We start from the raw sequence: 19,801 nt of genomic DNA on the forward strand, positions 1-19,801 counted from the left end.
TGTAAATACATACAGAGCATTTTCTTGTTCTTTTGTTATTTATTATCAACTATATTTAAACCTTTCATCGTGGCTGCTCTTTGTAGAGCGCTTTAGGATTTGAGAGTACTTGCATATTTGTTTGGTAACACTGTGGGCAACTCCTAATAGCCTTGCTCTTGGTCAAACTACCATTTGTATTAAAAGTAATATTACACAGTAATATTGGACACCCTTTGCTAAGGGCCTTAAAGTAGCTGATAAGGAGATGGCTGGTGGCAGTGATAACTACCTTATAGTCTGGGTAAAAGGGGGAATAGCTAGTAAACCTGTGCTAGCCTTTCCCTGGTGTGTGTGTGTGTGTGTGTGTGTGTGTGTGTGTGTGTGTGTGTGTGTGTGTGTGTGTGTGTGTGTGTGTGTACACAAATAAATCAAACCTCAAAGAGTGTGTGTGTGTGTGTTGTCAGCTACTTGGGCATGGGCATGAAGTACTGGTTGGACACAGAGGGTGCTAAGGTCTTGGCTTGGCCACTCAGCTGAGATCTTAAATCTATAGCTGTGCCAGTGGGGGTGGGGGTCTTATTGGGGATTTGAAGAAAGAGGGAAAAAACAGCCCCAGACTGATTGTGGTCTCAGTGTGCTCTTTAAGAAAAATTGTACTTGCAGAGAGCTGCATCTGGAAATACTGTGTGTGTACTTGTAATCTTCCCAGTGTACATCCCCCACTGTTGCCAGTGGTGAGGATTAAGGTTCCTGGATTACTGGTCCAGTGGTGGGGGTGTCGCAACAACCATACAGCATATTATATTCATGAAGTAACAAAGTATTCTAAGAACTAAGTCAAGAAGAGAAAGGAGAATTTGCCAAGAGGGATGACTGCAAGTAGGGGTACAGAAAACAGACAAGAGGGGACTGGAATTTCCTGGAGAAACCTGGAAAGGAACAAAGATATTAGGAACAAATAACTCAAGCAGGAAAGGTAACAGTGGGATGAGGCGAAGATATTCGGATTGCAGGCTAGAGACTGCCTTCCCCTACCACGTCTTGATCTCCAGTACAGGCAAAGAGAAAGGGATATGGGGATTTTAAGTGAAGACCTGCTCTGGTAGAGTCTTTAGCTGCCTATCAAACAGAAGTAGTCCCTTAAAAGGGGATGATTAGCACGGGATATAAAATACTCATGATAACTAAGAATCAAGTAGAGGAAGTTAGAAAAGATTGGAAAGAAAGACTGGAAAGTAATTCACAAGAAAACAATGGGAAGACATATCTATAGCGCCCAAGTATGCAACCAACTCCAAAAGGTTTAGGATCTTTGCTTGGAAGGGTTTGTATAGTTATTTTTATACCCCAAGCAGATTTAAAAGAATTTTCCTCAGGTAGGTAGCAAAAGAGTTGTGATAAAGAAAGAGGTAACTGGGGAACGTGTTTTGGGACCATAATAAGTTGGCAGATTTTAAAAATTCCCTACAAAATATACTATTTATTTATTTATTTATTTTTTATTTAAATTTGTTGACTGGGAGTGTCCGACTGGACGTGGGTCCATTTTCAGCGGAGGCCCGGGGAGAAAAGCTCCACAGTAAAATAAACAGACAGTAGTTACATTGGATTACATAGTGATTAACAATTTAACATAGAAATTACTTACAACATATTTACAGATGAAGAACATAGTACATCAGTAGACAACTAGAATCTTTATCTGTGAAGTACATAACAGGCATTAACAAATGTAACAATGAGAAGTTCCTGCTGTATAATAAGTACTAGGCTTATGAGCATCTGAGCTTGCTATCATCAAGGTAGTTAGTGGAGGTGAAAGAAAGGTAGTAGTTGGATGGGGTGGATGATATTAGAGTGGGAGTTGCAAGGGCATAGCCAGCATGTTTTTAGGTGCGCTTTTAATAAAGTTTTGAAGTTGGTGCATGATGGTACGGACGTAACTGTGGGTGGGAGTGAGTTCCATAATTTGGCTATGGTGCAAGAGAATAGTGCTTCACCAGCAGAGTCATTGGGTTTAGTGATCTGTAAGTGATTTTTGTTGCTGGATCTTAGTGGTCTGGTGGTGCGATAGGGTTGGAGTAGATTCTGGAGGGATGGGACATTTAGTGGATGGTTTACTAGTTTGTGGGTGAGTGAGAGTTGATACCACTGAAGGAGGTGAGGGAGTTCAAGCCAACCCAGTTCAGCAAGTGAGAGAGTGGTGACTACGGTAGGATGCCCCTGTGGCAAATTTTGCGATTTTGTTGTAGCAGGTCTCTAGCTTGTTTAGATCACATTGCCTTAGGTTGGTATATACTGGACAGGCATAAAGTACGGTGGAGATAAGGTGGGAATTTGCTATTGAAATCTTTGGTGAGAAATTGTTTATTTCTGTATAATGCTCCTAGTTTTTTGTGGACTTTTTTTATGGTCATGGATATGTGAATGTCAAATTTTAGTTTATTGTCTATTTCCACTCCTAGCAATTTGGTGTGTTCAGTTGGGTACACAGTGGTGTTGTCTTTTGCTGTGATGTTAAAGTGAGAGTTGTTTTGAGTATGTTTGGTGGGTTGGAAGATGAGTAGTTTAGTTTTGTTTGGGTTGAGTATGAATTGGGCATCGGATAACCATGTTTCAACAGAGGAAAAGGCTTCCTGTGTGACTTTTTGCGGTTTGGGTAGGGACTGGGCTGAGCAGATGATGGTAGAGTCATCTGCGTATTGGATGAGTGTGCCATGTTTGGTGGCAGAGGCTAGATTATTGGTGTAAACAGAGAAAAGTAGGGGTCCAAGGATGGATCCTTGGGGAACCCCTATGGAGACAGGTAGTTGGGGAGTAGTTGGGGAGATGTGTCATTCTGCCATACAACGGATTGTTGGCGGTCAGACAGGTAACTCTGAAACCAGTTGGTGACTGATTGTGAGAAGGATAGGTTACTGAGATAAGTTGTTTGTGTGGGACCATGTCAAATGCTTTAGATAGGTCTAGGAAAGTAGCAGAGGAGAGATAGCCATTGTTTTTATGCTGAAGGATAGAGTTAGTAAAGGAGAGTAAGGCAGTGGTGGTGCTATGGTTTGGTCGGAAACCATGCTGAGTACTGGAAAGGAGGTTGTTAGTAAGGAGGTAGTGTGAGACCTGAGAGTGTATGCATCTCTCTAGTATTTTGGAGAGTGGAGAGAGAATAGCTATGGGGCGGTAATTGGTTAGTGGTTTGGTCGGAAACCATGCTGAGTACTGGAAAAGAGGTTGTTAGTAAGGAGGTAGTGTGAGACCTGAGAGTGTATGCATCTCTCCAGTATTTTGGAGAGTGGAGAGAGAATAGCTATGGGGCGGTAATTGGTTAGTTCTGCAGAGGGTCCGCCTTTGTGGAGGGGAATTATATGTGAGACTTTCCACAATGTGGGAACGTAACTTTCTGACAGAGATCGGTTAATCAAGATGGATACTGGGTAGGCCAGAGCATCAGCTGCGATTTGTAGGTATTCACTTGGGAGGTTTAAAGGACTCATGGCGCTGCTTGGAAAGACTGAAGGAAGTTGGTAATAATTTTGATGAATATAGCTTTTTGACAGTTGATGTAGTTAATCTTTTTTCTGTCATTCCACATTATGATGGTTTGGAGCGGTTTGTTTCTAGTTTAAACATGAGTAATACTATTGATAAAACAAGATTGAATTTGTTTCAGGACTTAATGGAATTGGTTTTAAATAACAATTTCATTAAATTTGAAGGTGAGATTTATAAACAATGCTCTGGAGTTGCCATGGGTGCCAAGTGTGCACCAGTTTATGCCAAATTGGTATTATTGGCTTGGGAGATGGCATTTGTTTTTCCTTCTAGGTTTAGGAACAACATTGTACTCTATAATAGATTTCTAGACTATCTTTCGATTGTATGGAAGGGTGATGAAGCCTCTGCAATAGAGTTTGTGGGTTATCTCAACGAAACTACTAACTTTTTAAGGTTTACTCATACCTGGAGTTCTGACTGTATTAATTTTTTAGATATTAATATTTTGAAAGTTGATGGTGAGTTGAGGAGTACTATTTATAGAAAAGAAAATCATTCCAACTCACTATTGCATTTTAGCAGTTGCCACCGCTTTCATCAGAGAAAAGGGGTGGTAAAGGGCAGATGGTACGCATTTTAAGACTAGTGAGCAATGATGAGAATTTCAGAGTGGAAATTTTCAAGTTGATTGGTATGCTGCTAGAACGTGGTTATCCTATCAAGTTATTAACTGTGAAAAAGGAAATAACAAAGAAAAGGCGTACCATCTACGGTCCTATTTTAAGGAGTAATGTTGGACTTGGAATTGGGGCTGTAGTAGTGAATGAAAGGTTGGGTGACAAAAATAAGAAGGGACCTTGTTTTATCATGAAATACAGTGATAAGTCTAGTGAGTTTTGTGCTGCATTGAGAACTGTGTGGAATTACAGCTTTAATAGTGATTTGAAGGCATTGTTGGGTAAAGAGCCGGTGATGGTCTACAGTAGGGGTTCTAATTTGAAGGCCATCCTGGAAAGGAACAAGTTGTATACTAGGTCTAGGATGGCTAAGTGTGGAAGGTGTAGGAGTTGTAGATTTATTGCTGATGGACCGTACATTGTTATTTCAGGTTACCAGTACATCTTGCCTTGTCCAGGTATCTGTAACTGTAATTCCAGAAATCTAATTTATGTGGCTAGTTGTTCATCCTGTGATGCATTTTATGTGGGGATGACAACACGCAGGTTAAGAGACAGGATTCCTGAGCAGCTTAGGTCTATCAAAAACAAAGATATGCACAATGCGCTATTTCTGCATAGTGTAAAATGTATTAATTTTAAGAAGTTTATGTTCTTTGTTATTGATCGTGTGAAAGAAGAGAAAGGTGGGGATGTTAAAAACAGGGTGGCCTTGAAGGAAATGGAATGGCAGTTAAGGTTGAATGCAATGAAATTTCCTGGGCTGAACGACTACATTTCCATTAAACCCCTGTTGATACATCAATCACAAATTTTATAAAAAAATGTGGCCAAGTTTTAGATATTCAATGGTTATGTTTGTAACACCATTGTCTTTTTAAATTGTATAATATATATATTATATCTTATACATCAATATTATATATATATGTATTTATTAGTTTCTTTGATGATTTAGATGAACTATATATTCATTATATTTATTTTATATTAGTTAATATATATATATATTGCATTTGTCTTGACTATTTATGTGGTGTTTTATATTTAAATTTGTATAGGTTGTGTGTATATTCTTAAGAATTTTTTATTGAAGTTTTAGTTTACTTAAGTGGAGTATAGTTGTTAATTATTTGCAAAGGCTCATTGGTTGTGTTGATTGATTGATTAATAGTTTGCATATAAATGTGGGGTGGGGGTATGTGTGTTTTTTGACTCTGAAGATGCCTTGTAAGGTGAAAGCGCTAAGTCGTTTCATTAAACAACTGTGATTTGGGAGTGTATTCTTGGTTGGTTCTTTTTTGGTTCCTGTGGCTGTGCTTTTACATCGACGCTGCCCAGCTGTGCAGTTGCCGGTTGCAGTAGCCGTGGAATTGTGTTTGTATTTGCTTTTGCTTTAACTCCTTGTAGGTTAGCCCTAGTGACTTCACTTGGGAGGTTGTCTGCTGCTAATTTGGTGGGTTTAAGTTTAGTTAAGAGTTTTTTTATGTTGGAGGTAGGTACATGAGAAAAAGAGAAGGCAGTGGGGAGATTACTAGTTGAAGGTGTGGGTTGGAGGGGAGGGGGGTTGTGTTGTTTAGCTAGTGATAGTATGGTTTCGGTGAAGTGTATGTTGAATGAGGTAACAATATTTTCTGAGGAGTGAGGGATGTTAGGAGGAGGGTTACTGACTTTACCTGGGTGGAGGATGGAGTTTATGGAGGACCAGAATTGTTTGGGGCTGTGTTGTGAGGAGTCTAGGGCAGACTGGTAGTATTGGAATTTGTCCCGTTTTATTAGCTTTTTGACTCTACTGCATAGTTCTAGGAATTTTGGTTTTGCGCCAGTGCTCCCAGGGCTTTATCCCTGTTTTTCATTTCTGACTTAGTGGTTTTCTGTAGCCATGGGGAGGGTTGTGCTTTGGTTCTGGAAAATCTTATGGGGGCATGGTAATTAAGGATGTTCAGGAAGGTAGTATTAAAAGATTCAACTGTGTCATCTAGACTGAGGTACTTTAGAGCATGCCAGTTACATTCTTTGAGGGATGAGATGAATGTGAGTGGGTTAAAGTTTATTTTTTTACGTATTTGACGATAGATGACAGGTTTAGCTTGGTACAGGTATTTTTTGAGTAGGAATGTTGGGGAGTGATCACTGAGGCTATCTGATAAGCAGCCTGTTATATATGACTGGGGGTTCTTACTGACTAGTATCCAATCCAGGGTAGAGTGCTTGCTGGAGTTTTTATTCATCCTTGTTGGTGACTGGACTAGTCGGGTGAAGCCATGAAGGTGTACATGATGGGTTGGATTGTTGCCAGAACAGGATTGCCAGTCAATATTGAAATCACCTAAGATGATAGTTTCTTGGGGGAGATGGTGGGTAGACCAGCTGAGGAGGTTTTCTAGTGGAGGGATGTTTTGGCCAGGTGGGAAGTAGCATCCAATTATGTTGATGGTTTTGCTTTGGTTAATTTTGAGGTTGGTATATATTATTTCTTCATTGCCTATTTGTGGAGCTGATGATTTTAAGATCTGGATGTTTAGATGTTGTTTAAATATTATAGCTACACCACCTCCTTTTTTGTTTAGCCGGTCAACTCTTAGTATGCCGTAACCTGTCGGGAGTATTTGCTCACTGGTAATGTGAGGTTTTAGCCAGGTTTCTGTCAGGACGACTATATCTGGGGAGTATAAGTCTACGGTGGCATGGAGTTCATGGACTTTGTTGGATATACTTCTAATATTTAGACTTAGTAGAAGGAAGTCACTTGGCTTTCTATTGGCTGTAATATGGGAGAAGTTGTGGTTTCTAGTCTGATTATGAGGATTGGGGTTGGAGATGGTAGGGCCAGGGTTGGGGTGGATGTCTCCACTTAGGGCTAGTTTTGATATGCATGAGATTATTAGTTTTTTCAGTTTTTGAATGTGTTTGTTTATAAGGGAAAGTTTATGATTGTTCTCTGTGGGTAATGGGTATGGTGGGAGGGTTACTATGTTAAGTTGTAGGGATGCTTTACGTTTGAGTAATATAGTTGGTAGAATATGTGGGGGTGCATAGGGATGGTTCTTGAGCTGGTGGGAGGGGAGCTGAGTATGGGTGAGACATGGGTGGTGGTGTGAGTAATAGTACAGTGGTAGTGGTTGGGTGGGGGAATGATGGAGCTTTAGTAGGATGTAAGATATGCAAGGAGAGTGCATGCAGTGAGCAAAGGAAAGGTATGCTTGTACATGTCAGTTGAGGAGGTGTGATAGTAGAGGGAATATGGAGGAGGTAGTGTTGGGTTAGCGCTGTGGTTGGCTATTGGAAAGATGGGAGGGGTTTGAGTGCAATAAAGGTGGGACCACTGGGGCGGAGGGAATAGGGGTAGGGGGAGCAGCGGTAGAGACCCTGTTAGGTTCTTGTATGAGGGGCTGGAAACAATCACAAAGCAAGACAAGTATGTGTTAAGAACAATCACAATTGACCAAGGACTGCTCTGAAACTAAGTCTTGTCTTAATTTCTCAGGTGGAAAGCCAGGATAACCTTGTATCAGTAGGCTACTGTGGTACAGTTTAAATAAACAAACACACAGTATTGATCAGTTATGGATACTATTTGCTAACAGAAGGGAATAAGAGAAAGTGGAAGATGCGTGTGGTGGTGGGGGGGGCTGCTTACAGCCAAAGCACAGTGCTCTCCAGGGAAAAATGAAGATTGGCTCAAACAGTTAGACACATACTCGGAAGTTAACTGTAGCTGTTTGCAGACAGTTCAGACCTGGACTGCACTTTTCTTATAGGAATGTTAAAGGTGGTACCGCAGTTGAATACTTAAGAGTGGTGTTAGGTTCAAAGTTAACTGTAGCTGTTTGCAGACAGTTCAGATTACTATTAGAAATATTGGGTGAGCAAATGGCTATAAGTAAGGAAATTATGATTTTGAGATGGGATACAGGATTTGAATTTCTAAGGTATAGTTGGCTGCCAAAAAAGCAAGTCTACACCAGCTGTACTGAGGTATTGAATATAAGAGAGAGAAAAAAAACTGGAAGATGGATCTGTGGAAAAGGGAAGGAGCAAATTACACAGAAATAAATACAAATTGTGAGAACAATACAATCAGAATAATGTTCAGGAGGAGGAGCAAGCCTTAAGGGAAGGCAGGAATTCAGTAGTTGTTTTGTAATGTTGGACTGATAATAATAGCAAAGAAAGTATATAGAAGGTATATTGTATTAAAATGGAAAAAATGTTAAATGGTTTGTTTATGTTTACCTATGTCTTAACTGATAATTTAATAAAGTTGTTTAAGTTGGAGCTGGTGGTGGCTCCTTACAGATTTGGAGGAGTACTGAATTTTTCCCGTGAACTCAGAGCAAAGAAATCATGAGAACTCTACATGCCATGAAACCCGGAACTCTGAGATACTACTTGGTTGAAGCCACAGACTGGATGAAGAAAATCCATTTTGTTCTGAGAAAAAAATCTTCATAAAGGATGTATCCACAAGGCATCCCAGAAATACTATCCTATGAGAAGGAATGAGCGAAGATTTCTGTAAGTTCACCTGGAACCCCATATTGAGGAGGAAGGTCCTTTACTTAGGCGAAGGATTATGTCATTTTGAAAAAGAGTCAGCATCATATACAAAACAGTTACCAAAATGTGGAAGAATGTAAATACCTCGCAAACTGCAATGAGCTATATTACTAGTGCCAGACACTTTGTGAGCACCATTTGAGCTGTAGATAGTTCAGAGTAGAGAACTGAAAATATAAGGCAGACACAGAAAATCTATTTTTTGTAAACAGCCTTATTAAAATTTATCAGTTTTGACAGGCACACATACAGCAGCGGTAAAGAAAACATACCATATTAACATGTTCCTATTCATGCATTATACATTATGTACATTCTTTTTTTAACAATTATTCACATCAACATTACATTAACTGCTTAATTTCTGCTTTCGCCAAATCCCCACTCGTTCTCCTTTTTCATCACAACCGAGCAAAGGAGTGTATGGTGGTAACATAGCATGACAGATGGCTGTTATGGGGGGGGGGGGGTCACTCTGATAGGGAACAGAGAACAAGAGCAGGGCGGGTTAAAGTTCTGTTTGGGGCTCACACTGACATGGAATAAAGAAAACAGCTTTTCACTGAGGAACTTTCTCACCTTAATTCTCATCTAGGTAACCTTATTATTTTATCAGGGAGTGCAAATGCTTCCACTTCCCTACTCATTAAACCCCAGCTATCTCAAGAACCACCAACAGTACAAAGTATTTTCTTATACTCTGCTTCCCTCTGGGTCATCTTTGTTCTATTCACGTTGCCAAATATTTGCATTACCTCCACAAAACCATATTCATCCATATCTATCAATTTTGGCAATGCCTTTGTCTATACTAGCTGCAAGAATGGCAATCACGTTATAATCAAGGTTTAAAAGTGAAACAAGTCTATATGAAGCTGGGTCTAAAAGGTCTTTACCCCCATTCTGTAATACAGCCGCTGCAGCTTTCTTCCAAGATACTGGTGCTCTTCTCTCTCCCTTTTAAAATACTGTTAAACAAAACCTTCCAGATTTTTACCATTTTCTTCCCTCCTAACTTACAAACCTCCACAGGAACACCATCTGTTCCTAAAGACGTCCGTGCTGACGGACTATACATCACCAATTTATCTCACTTCTTTAAAGGTCAATACAATACCACCAAGGTTCAATATTGGCAGAGACAAGAAGAAAGGATGCTCATCATCTCCTCTGTTGTTCTTGATCTACCTAAACTTGCTGGCACAGAAAGTGAGGCAATCAAAAACTAAGGGGTGAGACTGGAATGGACGAGAGGAAAACTGGCAATTTTTGCTGATGATATTACTGCGTATTTAAACCCAGATGAGGATATTCCAAGTACTATTAAGAATTTTAAGGCAGTTCACTTAAATTTCAGGCTGCAAAGTAAATGATGCAACATACGTCAATTATGTACCTGCATACAGATCAGTTCAAGAATACCCATATATACGGGCCATAATATGCTAAAATATTTAAGAGTACGGATGTAATCAAACTATAGGGATTCGCAACATGAGACTTGGCAAGAGGTAAAGAATAGACTCCTAGGAATGTTGAAAAGATGGAAGGTTAGCAGAATGGACAGTAATCAGAGAGTTCAAATGCTAAAAATAATTATTCTACCACTAGCATTATAAAAATCACGTTTTCATATTTAGCAAAGATGAGCTTAAAAAGAATAAATGGTATTTGGAAGGATATGAGAAATTATAAAAACAATAACTGATCATACAGGGGAAGGTATAAAAAAGAACAGGAGGTAAAGGAATATGAGAGAAACAGTAACATGTAATGATATAGTAACAAGATAAGACATATAATGAACTCATCAAAGAGATGGAAATATAACTTCTGGGACTGGGTTGAGACGGATGTATGCCTACCTCAACCTGGCCATGACATCTGATAATACTCTACTAGGGTATTGTAGAAAAGCTCAATTAACTAATTACAAAACCCTCCATCTAGCTATAAACCCCTCCATCACCTGCTAGACAGCCAGCCAGCTTACAGATAGGACCCAGTAACTAAAGGGACAGTTACTAGTACAGTACCTCTGGGCTTTGCCTAGAAATGCTCCTGTTTGTCATCTTCTTCTCTGAGGTCATGGCTAACATAAAAGGCCTCTGGCTGACAAAGTTTGTGGATGACTGCAAATTGGGTGTAGTTACTGAATCTCTCCAAGATATAAATATTCTCCAAGAAGGCTGGACACAGACAAAGAAAGGGTGTCAGAGTATGTCTAAAACTCAATGCCAAATAGTGCGCAATAGTATCCTTCAGAAAGACAGCCACGCCAGCAAATTAACATATTAACGATATACCTCTAAAATTAGACAATGTGGTTAGGGATTTGTTAATGCCTATAGACAGTGATTTGGCATTTGAACAACACGTGTCTACTGTAGTGAGAAAATCATTTTATGTTGCACAATTTATAAACAGGTTATGGCATCCAGATTCAAGCATGTCATTGTTCTGTTGTACTTCTCTTGTAAGACCAATCTTTGCTTTGGTACATACCTGGCCAGGCATACTTAGAGCAGCCTCAAAAAAGAACACATGGCATGGAAAACAAGTTCTATGCAAACCACCTCAAGCCTTGTCCTTATATTCAGTCTCCTACTGGCTACCGAGAGGCAACCTATGACCGGCCTACAAAGCATCCTCCAGTCCAGTTCTAATAGATCTGTTGCATATCTGTAAAATCAAACAGCTTCAGGAACACCTGATCCAGGGACCTAAACCTTTCCTGCAACATAAACAGGACATGCTAGAGGAGCAGGTAATCAACTCAGTGGCTCCCCCTTCTCCGGGACTGGCTTTCAATACATGTGAAGCAGATTTTATTAATGCACTTATTCAAGTGCAACTTGGACCAGTAGATGGGGAAATGTAAATAAACCACTAGTCTGGGGCATGCATCTCTATTACAGAAAGAGGAAGCTTGTAAATTGTTGGCAATCATGCCCAAGTATACATACCTTCACATATCCTTTGAGAACCAATACATAACAAATTTTGTTGGGAAGCGAGGCTATGCTTAAAAAGGCCCCTTGGGTTGGTAGCCTAGTAGTCTACTATGATATTATGCATCTGGACTGCACAACATAAAGTGTTAACATGGCAATAAAGCAGAATGTTTCAAACAATGTTTTTAAGCTCCATAATTGCAGTTTTTGGTGGAATATAAATACATGCAAGCATAATCCTCCTTTGTTGACAATAGCCTCATACTACCACAAATCTACTGTTACTGTCTTTTTTCCCCTCCTGGAGACCCTCTAGCAATTATTATTACTCTCCTTTTCTTTTGCCCATGATATTCTCTGAATGTCCATCATGAAATCCTTTATCAAATCAACATGCTCATTTCTAAATGTGTTTCATATATATATATATATATATATATATATATATATATATATATATATATATATATATATTCAACACACTCTACTTTTTGCCTATACCAGTAAGGCCATTTACCTTCTGTGATAAGATGGATAGAGTAGCCTTTACGAGAGACATTTATTACTCCCACCAATTATACATGACAGTTACTTTGAATATTTCCAACTTTTGGCTTACATGCACACTAGTGTTTAGAAGGATAATCTTTAAAGTAGTGGCTTCTTCTCATATCCATTTGAACACAAGTCACATTTTTCAAGATTTTTTGCTTCAATGCAAAAAGTGAAAACATTTTCAAATTCCCCGTATTTGCAACAAATAAAGTTTACCCCTCCAGACAGGAGAAGTTGCCCTAAAATGTTTGCCCATTTACACAAATTACTTTATGTTCTTTTGTCATTTCTACTCTGCTCCTAAACGTGAAAAACAGCTTGCATGCTTTCAGTAAATACTACCTTTCAGACCAAAGAAAAGGTGCACTCGCTTCATTTGAATAAATAAACAGCGTACACTATCCTATTAAAAAGATTGAAGTATTAAGACTGCTGGGGAAATAATTACTTCTTATTCACTTCAGAATGTTTCAAAGTTAATTTCTCATTGAAATGCTGGTCACTGAAGAGCAGCACAATTGGCATAATGGTGAAGGCCTTTGTCTCCCATTCACAAGGTATAAGCTTTGATCCTGATCTCCAGCCAATACCTGTGTTGAGTTTGTATGTACTCATGTCTCTGTAGAGTTCATTACCACCCCACCCCCCCAAAAAAGAAAAAAAATATTGCTGGGTTTTCCACCTCCAAGTCACCATCATGTGTAGCAGTACAGAGTCTAGGTGGTGCCTATCAGGGGAAGAGCTGTATAGACTACCTACTTTAGGCATCAACTGTGGTACACGATATCCTCAAGAACATGGGTCACAACAGACTGGATGCTGTGTCAGAGTTAACCACTCAACTGTGTAAAAACTGGATCTAGGTGATTATCTCACATTGACTAATGCTCCCCAAAAATGAGAAAGTACAGTTTTGTACCTACCATAAATGTAGATGTTCGAGTGCTCATACAGCTGCAGTCATAACAGATGGGTTATCCTGCCGTCAGGCGGGTCCTCGGTCAGCCGAATTCCAAAGTCTAGGTCCGGCGTCGGTTGTCGTCGCTTCCTCCCTGACGTCAGCACGGCAGGGGTATAAAAGAGGCAGCCGACGCAATTTTCTTCAGTTTTTCTTGCCCCAGATGTCAGGTGCCCCCAGAAGGAAGGCAAACATAATGTTATCAAAAACAGTAGTTGCAAGCAAATACACCATAAAAGAGTACCCCAAAAGGTTATATGAAAAGGGTTTGTCATAAGGCTTGTCCTAAGAGGGGCTGGAGGGAGGGAAACCTGGACGGCAGCTGTATGAGCACTCGAACATCTACATTTATGGTAGGTACAAAACTGTGCTATGTTCATCGTGCATACAGCTGCAGTCATAACAGATGGGTAGAATCCTAAGTAAGGGTGGTAGGCACTAAGTGGAACTAGGAGGGGCTAGGATGCCCTGCAGGACTGCTGTGGCAAAGCCCGCTCTAGATTTAGAGTATAGTGGGAGGTGATAGTGCTTGGAGAAAGTGTGCACTGAACTCCAGGTGGCTGCTTCCAAAATATCCTTGGTAGGGACCCCCCCCTGAGGAAGGCTGCAGAGGTAGCTGTGGCTCTGGTGGAGTGGGATCTGATGCATGCAGGCACAGTTTTTCCAAGAAATGAGTAACAACAGCGTATGCAGTGAGCTATCCATTTTGAAATTGTCTGTTTGGAAATAGCCTTTCCTTGAGCACCTGCAGCATAGGACACAAAGAGTTGCTCAGATTTCCTGAATGGATTTGTCCTGTCCAAATAATAACGAAGTTGTCTGTGAATGTCCAAGGAATGTAGTAGTCTTTCCCCTTTGTTCTGTGGATTAGGATAAAAGGTAGGTAAAGTGGATAGTCTGATTCAAAGCTACACTGGATACTACCTTTGTCATAAAGGTAGGGGTGGTTCGTATGGAAACTCTGTCCTGATGGAAAATGAGGAATGGTTGCACAGCCATGAGGGCCTGTAGCTCCGAAACCCTGCGAGCTGAGGTGATAGCCAGAAGAAAGGCCGTTTTCCATGTCAAGTACTGTAACTCTGATGAAGAAGCTGGCTCGAAGGGAGGAAGGGTCAGCTTTTCCAATACGAAGTTGAGGTCCCAAGCAGGAACTGGTAGTTTCCTTGGGGGTTTTATATTCTTTGCCCCTCTGAGGAACTGCCTTAAGAGAGGATGAGAGAATAAAGGAGGATCTGTGTTGTATTGTGCAGAAATGGCTGAAGCGTGGATCTTGATGGAGGAGAAGGAAAGTCCATTGTTTAACATCTCAGCTAGGTACTGTAAAATTTGAGGTATATTTATTACCCAAGGATTCTGTCCCTTCTTTTGATTCCAGGCACAAAATAGTTTCCATTTGGCGGAGTAGGCCTTTCCAGAAGAAGGTCTTCTGGCCTCCAAGATGACATCCTGCACCTCCTTGGAGAGGAGAAACTGTTGTGAAATCAAGGAATTCTCCATGCAGCTAGATTTAGAGTTTTGAGATGGCTGTGAAGAGTTTTGTAGTTGTGCTGGGACAACAGAAGAGGGACTAGAGGTAGGATCCATGGTGGGGAATGTGTCAGGCTCTTCAGGAGCGGATACCAGTGTTGCCTTGGCCAGTCTGGAGCAATGAGAATCATTTTCGGCCTCTCTGCTCTGGCTTTTAATAGAACTTTGGGCAGCAGAGGAAAAGGCGGGAAGGCATAGACTGTCAATGTTGCCCAATTGAAGGAAAGTGCGTCCACTTTCCAGGACTGTGGATGACAGGTCCTTGAACAAAATTTTTTCGACTGGCGATTTCTGTGTGTAGCAAAGAGATCTAGGTCTGGCTGTCCCCATGCCTGAGTTATCTTTGTGAAAATTTGAGGATGCAACTTCCATTCTTGTGGATCTGTCATATTTCTGCTTAGGTTGTCTGCCAGTGTGCTTTCCTACCCTAGCAGGAATTGTGCCTGTAGTTGAATTTTCAATTCCAGTGCTGTGTTCCATAGGGTCATGGCTTGCCTGCACAGGGGGTATGAATGAGTTCCCCCCTGTTTGTTTATGTACCACATCACTGTGGTGTTGTCTGTCCTTATCAATAGCTGGCAGCTGGCATGGATGCAGTAGGTCTTTGAAGGTCATAATAGCCTTTTGCACAGCTAGCATTTCCTTTTGGTTGATGTGAAGGCGCTTCTCTTTCCATGCCCATTTTCCCTGAATGCACTGATTTGTCATGTGTGCTCCCCAGGCGTAGTCTGAGGCATCTGTTGTGATGATTTGAGTTGCTTGAGGTACACAGAAAGGAAGACCTGTGTTTCTTTGGCAAGCTTGAGCCCACCACATAAATTCCTTTTGAAGGCATGGAATGAGTGGTATAATTGCTTCCAAGCTGTGGCTGTGTTGAGACCATAAGTTTTTTAAGTATCACTGAAGTTTCATCATATGCAGCTTTGCACATGGGATAAGTAGGACGCAAGATGCCATGAATCCCAGAGCCTGCAGGACTTTCCTTGCAGTTAGCCTGGTGTAAGTTGACATTTTTCTGAAGTATTGAGACAGTTGCCCTTGCTTGTCTATCTGGGTGGTTGTATCCAAGTTGGCACCCAGGAAAATTATTTGTTGAGAGGGTATTAGTTTTGATTTCTTTTTGTTGACTGTGTATCCCAGGAAGTTCAACAGTTTTATTATAAACGCCAGGTGCTGCAGTAGTATGTCCTTGCTGTCCGCTTGGATCAGGCAGTCATTCCAGATATGGGTAGATTTGTATCCCTTGTAGTCTGCAGAAGGCGATTATTGATGCCAGGCATTTCGTAAACACTCTGGGCGCAGTAGATAAGCCAAAGGGCAATGCAGAGAATTGGTAATGGGTTAAACCTACAAGAAATCTGAGGTATCTTCTGCAATCTTGTCTGATAGGGACATGCAGGTATGCCACCTTGAGGTCCAGTGTTACCAGCCAAGACTCCTTGCCCAGCATGGGAAGAAGCTGTGAGCATCTTGAATTTTGGCACCTGTAGATATGTGTTTAGGATGGATAAGTCTAAGATAGGTCTCCAATCTTTGTCTTTCCTTGGTACCAGGAATAGTCTGGAATAAAATCCTTGACCTTGTTCTTTTGCAGGTACCTCTTGAATTGCTTTCATGTCCATGAGAGCTGCAATTTGTTTTTGTGCCTCTGCCCTTTGATTTTGTGGCAGGTTTGGCATGCCTCTCATTTTTGGAAGGCTGTGAAAGTGGAACCTGTAGCCTCTGTCTATAATGTCCAGAATCCATTTGTCTTTTGTAACAATATGCCAATTTTTTGAGAATGTCAGTTTTCCGCCCAAAGGTGCTGCCATTAAAGCTTTGCTTGGCAGGTGTAGGGGGAAGTCATTGTGTCTGCTTTCTAAAAGACTGTGATCCATCTTCTCCACCTCTTGGGGTTGGTGCTTGCCACTCTCTGGCTCTGAAGGATCCTTGAGGTTGCCCTCTACCCCTTGGATGCCTGTATCTGCCCCTTTGAGGTCTGTCCGTGGCTGGAAAGGACCAATTTTTTGAAGGCCAGTTTCTGCTGAAACGTGGAGGCTGTACCTGCAGGAAATCTTTCACTGTTTGCATTGATTTCGCTTTTTCCTCCATTTTCTTTAACACCTCCTCTGCTTTAACACCAAACAATACATCTTTTTGAAGAGGTGCATCTAATAATTTAGCTTTGACATGATCTGGTAAGGTTTGCTCTTTGAGCCAAGCATGCCTACGTATAACAGGCCCCGTAACAGCAGCTCTACATGAGGCCTCTAAAGCATCAAAACCACACTGCAAGGTATGTTTACCCACTTGCTCTGCACCATGCAACAAATCCTGCAACTCTTAAATCTGGTTGTGTCATTTTGCTTTTCAGCTGAGATATCAAAAACTGTTGATACTTTAACATATGGAACTAACAGTTTAATGCCCTCATGGTTAAAGTGGCCGAGGTGTACACCTTTTTCCCCCACCTTTCTAAAGATCTGGAATCTCTCTCTGAAGGTAATGGGTTTTTAGCAGTAGAGGCCTTAATTCCCTTGGGACCCTGTGAAATAGTTTCTGGGTCAGCAGCATGGCTTTTATATAGGAACTGGTGAGAATCAGGAACCCGGTAATACCAGTCTGGTTTAACAGGAGCTGGAGGCAAAGAATCAGGATTAAGGCTGGCTTCTGTGTACACATCATCCAATATATCTAACACAGGAGGGATAGCCAGAGGCCTAAGCTGGGTGAGCAGAAGAAATTCCCTGAGCCTTTTCTTGGAATCGGAGTAATCTTGGCCTTCCCAGTGAAAGTGTTCCCTCAATGTATGCAGGGTTTCCCCAAAAGAGAAGTCCTCAGGAGGGGAGACCGAGGGAATAGACTCCTCTGCATCAGAGTCTTCGAATGGAGAATAGGCACAATCCTGGTCCTCAGATAGTTCTGAGGTAATAGAAGCTTGATCTGAGGAAGGGTAGTCTTCCTCTAATCTGGGCCTTTTGTCAGAGGGGGGTTGAGAACCCCCTGATAAGCGTAATCAAATCCTCAGCCATTTTAACCATCTGTTTTTTAGGCATGGTGCCTTGAGAGGGTGTCTGAGGAACCTATTTTTTGGTTTTCATGGCCGTTTTAGATTTAGTGAAGGCTTTAATAGAGAAGGAGGAAGGCCTGAAGACCCCTTGAGAAATGGCAGGCCTGTCTAAATTCTGAGTTTCCCCACCAGGAGTGGCGTCGGTATCTGTAGTAGGAAAGGGGGCCGAGGAGCCTGCAACCTCGGGTACTAAAGACACCGGTAATGCATTGTCATCGGTACTCAGGGGCTGTGTAGGCGCCTCGCTGAGTACCGGAGAACTGGTAGTCGGCCTTAGTGTGGTATCAGTAGGTGGTGCGGACCTCGTATGCCGGTCCTTATCTTTGCGTTTTTTGCTCAAAACTGGAGTCGGAGTATCCAACGACATAATACAATTAAATTTTTGGCCAAAAAAGTGAAGGGCGAACTCCGCCCGACGCTTAACAGTGCATTTGTTGAATCTAGCACAAAAACGGCAGGCCGAGACGGCGTGGTCTGGGCCTAAGCAAGGTATACAGCAAGAGTGGAAATCCTTATGCGGTATTTGCTTCCCACATGAAATGCAATTAACTTTGTCTGACATCGGTCTGAGGCAAGAAAAGTTTCCCCAACTGGGTACTTAGCTTTCAAGAAGACTTCGGCTGAAATACTTTCGTAAATCTCCGGAGCTGGCCGACCGGCACTTGCGAAATGCTTCTGCTTCGGGCACCGCGCGGCAAGAAAGACTGGAGAAAATGGTGTCGGCTGCCTCTTTTATACCCCTGCCGCGGTGATGTCAGGGAGGAAGCGACGACAACCAACGCCGGACCTAGACTTTGGAATTTGGCCGACCGAGGACCCGCCTGATGGCAGGATAACCCATCTGTTATGACTGCAGCTGTATGCACGATGAACATCTGGTATTTGACAGTGAAAATGGGCTGAAGCCTCCTCTGACCTATGCCAGGGACACATGCTAACAGTGAGAGGTGTCTATGTGCCTCCACTGGCCAGTGTGTACCCACCATAAAGCCCAGCATCTCCAGTTAAATAAGTTTAATGTTCAGTGCCCACTTGTCTAGATTGGGTTACATGGGACAGCTCTTGAGAGAAAAATGTATGTAAACCCAAATGAACTAAGGATTGCTAAACAACGGTTCACGCACAGGATGCAGCTTAAAAGTGGATGGCATACTGGTAAATAGGAGGCTGGGCATCCTGTGCATCCAGGAGATAAGATGGAAGGGAAGTGCAGAGTATACTAATCAGGAGAAGACATATGAGATGTGCTGTGGGAAATGTGGTGAGAGGGAGTCTTCAGAAGAAAATGAGGGATGTTATTAGAATTAGTGATACAGCAATATTTATAATCTTAGACTTTGCCACACGGTAGGGCTGTGATTGCAAAGACAAAATGCATTCAGACAACAGTTGTAGGACCTAATAGAAAAAGCAGGACAACATGAGTTGCTGTTGATAATGGGGCACCTGAATGTACATATTGGGATAGACAGAACAGTATACAAGGATTGCCTGGGTGGGGCAGCAGGGATTAGCAGACTTCTGTCTGGCAAATGGCTTGATGGTGGCCAAAATATGTTTCAGCAAAAGACAGTCACAAGATCACATATAAGTGTACAAGTGGTAAGGAAAGGACAATGGGATACAATTGTGCAAAGACATCCCCAGTGAAACAGCCCAAACATAAACAGCTGGCGACCAAAATTCAGCTGCAAGGAGTGGTCAAAGAAGGCTCTAAAGGTCAATAGAGACTAGGCTGAAGTCCTGGAACTTGACTGCAGTGAAAGAACATAAGTTAAAGGAAATATTTAGGGCTCTAGCACCTCATGAAAAAGAGAAAATAGGTGGAGTTGAAAAAGAATGACAGCATTGCAAATCAGTAAGTGTGAGGATTATACAACAGATATGTCACTTTGCCAGGTATTGAAAAAAGGTACACAAAGGAAATGGTGGAAGGCAGAAGCCTAAGAAATTATCAAAAGAAAGAAAGAGTGCAGGAAAATGTAGGCGACAAAAATGACAGCTCAGACTAAGAAATAATTCCAAAATGAACAGCAAAAAAAAAGCA

General features: G+C 41.5%; 1 protein-coding gene across 1 annotated transcript in view; it reads right to left on the reverse strand.

Annotated features, from left to right (window-relative positions):
- Positions 1–19,801, reverse strand: part of DCUN1D2 (defective in cullin neddylation 1 domain containing 2) — a 596,128-nt gene that overhangs the window by 227,950 nt on the left and 348,377 nt on the right. Inside the window, 1 exon segment of the mRNA XM_044071217.1 lies at positions 16,285–16,303. Within this exon segment, the coding sequence (XP_043927152.1) occupies positions 16,285–16,303 (19 nt within the window).

This window comes from Protopterus annectens, chromosome 5.part0 (genome assembly GCF_019279795.1).
Source record: "Protopterus annectens isolate FY-2018-M chromosome 5.part0, PAN1.0, whole genome shotgun sequence".
NCBI lineage: Eukaryota > Metazoa > Chordata > Ceratodontiformes > Protopteridae > Protopterus > Protopterus annectens.